Source organism: Formica exsecta, unplaced genomic scaffold (genome assembly GCF_003651465.1).
Source record: "Formica exsecta isolate Colony F162 unplaced genomic scaffold, ASM365146v1 scaffold391, whole genome shotgun sequence".
Taxonomy (NCBI): Eukaryota; Metazoa; Arthropoda; class Insecta; order Hymenoptera; family Formicidae; genus Formica; species Formica exsecta.
Window position 1 is genome coordinate 208,951 of NW_021851147.1, and position 6,396 is coordinate 215,346.

Here is a 6,396-nt window from a genome sequence, read left to right on the forward strand (position 1 = left end):
ATCTTACCTTGAGCTCATCGAGAAGAGATATAAATCAATTATCAACTGATTGTACAGCTGATTGCACGGAAAGCGAATCGAACAAGCTATTATCGTATTTTTGCGGATGATTGCGGTATCCGACGATTTCCTCACATTTTGTCGCAAAATCTAAAAATCACATTACGCGTATTCTTCGAATCCGCGATGAAATTTGAACGCGAGATAATTATTTTTTTTCGGACGTACTTTTTTTATTTCGTTTTAATTTTGACAGTGGGCGTGTAGTTATTTCGCTGGTTTTTAATTTTCTGTTTTTCGGCAACAAAATGAACGAATCGATATCGTTGCAAACGGAAATTGTACGCGTTGCCACTGTGTGTCTACACCCGCGTGTATTTCCAATATTGATATTTAATTCGCGAACGCAATTTTGTGACAACTGGTTATATATTGTCACGCATGGACGGACATCGCATATCCTGACAAACTAAACTTCGCATAAAATGCTCTTAGACGGAACAATCCGATCGTACAAGTATGCCAACAATAAATACGCGATAAATAAAAAATCAGGAAAATATATAGATCTTGTGAGAAAGACGTTCCTCGTGTATGTTTGTTTTCGTTTCGAAACGATTTCTTTCCATTGGCATCAACTACATTTCATATATATATATATATATCGCATTTATTTTTCAACGAAGCTATAAAAAGGCACATTAAAAAATTACAAGTTGATCTTAATGAAGTTTGAAGATAAAATAATTAATGCATACACATTACATTGCCGTGTCTCGTGCGTGATAAGGAAGTGTGAGTATTGATTCGTTTTCCAAGAGAAGATGGAATTAATAGAGCGAATTATACTCTTAATATAGTGTTAGATATAAAGGAAAATTGTTTTCTCGCTAAAGAGAAATACTGTGCCATATCTGCATTCTAACGTATCGAGAATTGCAATCCGAAAAGTACAACCAAATGTTTAATTTAAGCGATATTTAATGATACACATGCAAGTTCTTTTCGTATTAAAACGTTCCTATAATCAAATGTATATATATTTTCAATTTTCTAAAAAAATTTTATCTAATTTCGCTGGCATAATCATCGATAATACGAATTCAGATTTTCTTATCGAGGATAGAATGTACGCAGGAAGGACGTTTCAAAACGAAAAGAGCCATCATGTTAGTTCGACGTATATTATATATATATCATCTATTATAATAATTTTTATTTCTTAATGTTCTTCTCATCATTCTCTGTGTATTTATATATTTATAGATATATTTATAATATAAAACACATAGCTATGACATACCAAATGTTGTATTGTTTAGCAATGCGACTCTGATATTTAAATGTTTTCGCTAAATGCGCATGCATAAAATTATAAAAGCGAATGAACGATCATTTTGATTAAAATTTATTCTCGCGGACATAATATGCGTACAGCTCCGTATATACAAATCTCTGTGTATATAAGCTTAGCTAAAAACGCCATTACGAACTTAGATATCCCAAATGTTTGACGCAAGTCGGAATTAAAGAGGCTATCGCAAGTTGTAACAGATAGTCGCCGGATCGATCAGTCGAGTCGCATTGATTTGAAAAACAAATGAAATGCCGTTAAATATATTTTTTTCTCCTAAAACCATTATAATTTCCAAGATATAATAATTAGACCAAAAGTTTCGGAGCACGAAAAGAGTTCTAGAACTTTGCAATAGAGGGACTTATACTCTAAAAAAAAACAAGACAAATGCGATAAATATTAAAAAAAATTAACAATTACAAAAGAGTAAATATATGATCCGTGTAATATCACGCCAAATGTCAAGTTGGAATCAAGTGAGATACAGTGATTTGCGACAGTGATATAATAATTTACGGTTATATAATAATTTACCGTAAGCGCTCACTTAATACGAACTGTATCATTTGCGTAAGTCTATAAATTTTTAAATATCCTTCCATTTTTTTTTCTACAGAATTATGATATTTAGGAATATTTAGGGAAAGTTTGGGAAGGGGAAAACTCTCTTGTTAGTTATTATATTTTCTTTATAATTCTTCAATGCGATTTTTCCCTTAGGACGCTGCATATTTAACAATTTATTAAAAGCTAGTTTATATAATATTATGTCCCAAGTTAGTGTGGCTCTTAAAATATATGGCAGTCATTCAAACGCAAACAGACACGTTTGCAGGGAAAGAAAGTCAAATAAAATACTGCAGTGCAATAATATGATAATGAAAGCGATATATCCTAAGCAATCAACACGGCTGGAATCATTTCTCGTTCTCACGTTTATTGTTGTTAGAGATTATATCTCTTCTATAATATGAGAACCTGCGCAAAAATGCAATAAAATGCGTCAAAATATTTAAAATTAAGTCGTCACAAAAATCTGTGCTCATCGTGTAGAATAATTATAAATCGACATAAGCCCCATGATTAATATACATATATGTTTCCTCAAATCTACATTCTTTTAAAAATGAATTAAGCTCTTGTCATCTCTGTTAAATAACTTCTTAAGAAAATTGCTGAATTATAGAAATTATTTTGTATCATAAAGAAGACATAATTTGATACATTAAATGACAAGAAAATGATCATGCATTTCTAATGCGTGATAGTGATAATAAAACACGTAAATACGAATTACGTGTATATTATAGAATAAAATCCCGTGTCAAATCTGATCACGCTAACGTGGGACAATAAATGTCGCTTGTTCTTCAACTAGCAATATTGCAAAGTGTCCAAAATTCATTGAAGAACTAAATTTAATTAGACTTTCAATAGCCTACACTTGTAAATATCAACATATATAACCGTTAAATATCTCCATTCGTCGAACGTAGGCGTTTTGTCAAAGATCCATTCAATTCGTCCTTCAATTCATTTCATAATACCCCATCGTGTGTGATCATGTCTTCTAATTTTATATTAGCGTTGCTTTAACCATGTAGAGCGACGAAACATTTTTCATAAACGCGATGTTGTGCTGAGACGCATTACGAGCGGCTTATACCAAACTTCACTGCTCCAGTTTAGCTGAAAATTAGCAAATGTAAACGGTGATAATTATTTCATCATTAGGACAACCAATAATTGTCACTTCCAATTACTGTTTTTGTTTTACAATTTAATACTCATATGCACAATGGCAAGATTAGATAAGAAAAAAGGCATACATATATATAGGAAATCAGCTAAAATTCTTGTAACTCATAAAAATATTTAAATACGTTTAATACGTTAAATACATTTTATAATTTTCTAGAATTTGATGTGCTGTTAAAATTTAATATTAGCAAAAATTAAATTAAGATAGATAATGATATTAATAATTCTAATAAATATCGTTCAGAATTTAAAAGAAAGTATGTTATACTCGCTCTATTTCAACTACTGCACCTTTTTATTCATTTATATATACTATCATCATTTAAATAGAATAAATATATTACACAAGAAGGGTGCTACTGTATAAAAGTCTCTCTCAACGCATCATAAAAGAGATTGAGTCATTTATATCTAATACATAAAAATATCAACTACTCCGTCTTTAAGGAGCCACATATCATAAAATACATGTCTGAAATAGACGATGCGCGGATGTTCTCAGTTACCTCTACGATAAAAGTTCCTGGGAATATTCTGATAGCAGAAAAAGCATGAAGAATAAATGACGATGTTCAGAAGCGGTGGAAGCTACAATATAAAATTTGTGTGACAATGATACACAATAATCCGAATATCTACATAACACACTATCTTATGCGAAATAATAAAAAAATATCCAAAATGAAAGCGATAGATATGTATGCGAATAATAAGCACTTATTACATAAATGTTAAACGATGTGGTAGAGAACAATCGTGTTTCGCAAATCTGTCATTCACTTGTAAATAAAAACCTTGACCTGTAAAATTTATAGCGATTTTTTACATGATAAAAAAATATCTCGGATTATATTGTTCCCATAATATATTCATCAATCGCTCTTGTTGCGAGATCCGTCAGCTCTATGTATGAAACACAGAAAGCTCTACGCACATCCAGATATTCTCTCGTTTCAAAGAATTCACGTAATCATTCCGCATTCACAATTGGAAGAACATTCCTCTGCCGTATTCTTCAGATAGAAGCTAATCATAACGAAAAACTAAATACGAGAAGAAAAAAAAAAGACAACTGGAATGATGATCGGTTAATCGTGCAATAGTACGATACGGTAGAATGATCTAGGATTATGTGCGACTCACCGCATTTTTAAATGTTGTTCCAATTGTGTACTGTTTCATACGTTCATTGGTTTCGCTTTCTACTTTTTGGCTTTTCTAAAATATGATAAATGCAATATGATCGAATGCGCGACAGGATGAATGGATTTCGTATGAAGGAGTGAGGGCGCGTATCTTCTCGAATTATGCTTTGCTTTACGAGATGATCGTCCGTCACCCGTGAATGATAATGAACATGGAAAAAAAAACAGATATTTTCGAAAGAAGAAAAGTTAGTCTTGTTAAAAAAGAAATATATGGAATGCCAGATGTGTCAGGAATATCGTTAGAGGAATCTAAAGTAATGGAAGATGAGAAAAATGTATAATTTTTTTATTGCTAACAGAATATTCTCTATCAGCTTCATCGGGACGTGTTCAAAAGGATGAAGCAAAATAATAACAAGATAACAGGCACCTTATGTACAAGAATAACATGTCTTGAAATGTTGTAAAACTTAATAACTTATATATTTGTAATATATAAATTTTCGCAATATTATTAAAAGTCAATTGTGGATTTAGAATATTATTATTACGTTGTAGATATATTTTATTTGCCAACTTTGCCGAAATTTACAGAATTTATTTGGCTTTTAGCTTGAAATTCTTACGCCGATCAGTTCGAATATTCATATCGTCTTAAATTCTCGCGTACGATATTATTACGATATGACAACCAAATTTCTCAATCAACACTTACTTTTTCTTGAGAGTGAAGAAACTACGCCGCTTAGTTTCGGCTTGTGTCGGGGCGGGTAGAGTGTGGGCTCTGGACGTACTTGCACCTGATGTTCCTTGCGCCGCTTGATTTAATACGGACACCCAGTCGTTCATCTCGGCGTCATCTTTGGCCTGGAACAGGAAGTCGGATCCGCTTTGCGACCTATAAAAAAAAACAGATAATAATAATATAATAAAATTTGCGCTAGTAAAAGCGTAAAATGCAAATTAAGTATAATCGAAGTGCGTTGGATACTGACTTGACTCGGAAGACATGTTTCTTCTTAGTGTAATCACTCGCTACGGTAATAGTCGCGCCTCGTAAATCAAGGGGAGCTTCTCCTTTGTACGATTGATCAGGTGAAGCTTTGTACGACTTCTGATCTTTATATACACATAAGTTCTGCCCGCGTACAACCATGTACACCTTGTCCCAGGAGCGATTGGATGCCTTCTTCGTCGTACTCTCCCACTCGTGCTTCCGCTGTAATGGTCCTTCGAATTCGTCGTCGCTTGGACTTCGTTGCTCTGCAAAAGATAACATCCATCATTATTTATTATTCGAGTCATCATTATTTATTGTTCGTTGAGAGAAGGATTTTCTAAAAAAATTGGGACCAGTTTATAAATTATTATCTAGAGAGAAAAATGACATCATGTATCCCTTGCTCTTTCGGTGGACAATAAAGCTGCAAATAATTAATGACATGATTAATCATAACATGCTTTTGATGGAATAGACCACCCACAACACACGAAAATCTGTTTTAATTTCTTGTTATATTTCAATTCAAAAAGTTTGTTTATCGTTTAAACTCATTAACAAGCCGACATGCATTGATATATCTTTATAACGGTACTTGAAACAGAAATAATTTGCCCCAATTATTCGTTCCTTTACTTGTTAGACGAATACAATGTAGCTCTTCGAATGTCCTCCCGCTATAAAACATATAATTTTATCACAGCTGACTTCTTTGAACACATTATAGTGATAAAAAAATTGTTAAAAATATATGTATGCTTAAATAGTAACTGAAAATAAATAATGATTAATTAGTAAAGCAATTATATAGATGCTGGATACAAATATATATATGAAAGATCATAATATCTACCTGGATATTCAATTATTGACAGCAGCAATTTAGAATTTCGCGTACAAAATTCGATCAGAAACAAAAATCACATCGAATATCATCAACATTTCCGATTTTCAAATAATGATTTATTATTTATTGTTAGGTGTTGAAGATTGATTATCCGTTTTTCTCACGTCTCGGCTGTCTTAAATTTAAACATGTAAAGAGAGTGAAAATAAAATGAGAAAATTGTGTAAGTAAAAAAAAAAAAAAAAAAAAAAAAAAAAAAAAAAAAAAAAAAAAAAAAAAAAAA

General features: G+C 31.9%; 1 protein-coding gene across 6 annotated transcripts in view; it reads right to left on the reverse strand.

The window, feature by feature from the left end:
* Positions 1–1,186: 1,186 nt before the first annotated feature.
* LOC115239609 (spectrin beta chain) overlaps positions 1,187–6,396 on the reverse strand; it is a 60,939-nt gene continuing 55,729 nt past the window's right edge. For all 6 annotated transcript variants that reach the window (XM_029814214.1, XM_029814212.1, XM_029814213.1 and 3 more), the window contains 3 exons: positions 5,262–5,529; positions 4,982–5,164; positions 1,187–3,046 (listed from right to left, as the gene is read on the reverse strand). In XM_029814214.1, coding sequence (XP_029670074.1) covers positions 3,043–3,046; positions 4,982–5,164; positions 5,262–5,529 — 455 coding nt within the window. In that variant the 3' untranslated portion in view covers positions 1,187–3,042. The remainder of the gene's footprint in view (positions 3,047–4,981; positions 5,165–5,261; positions 5,530–6,396) is intronic.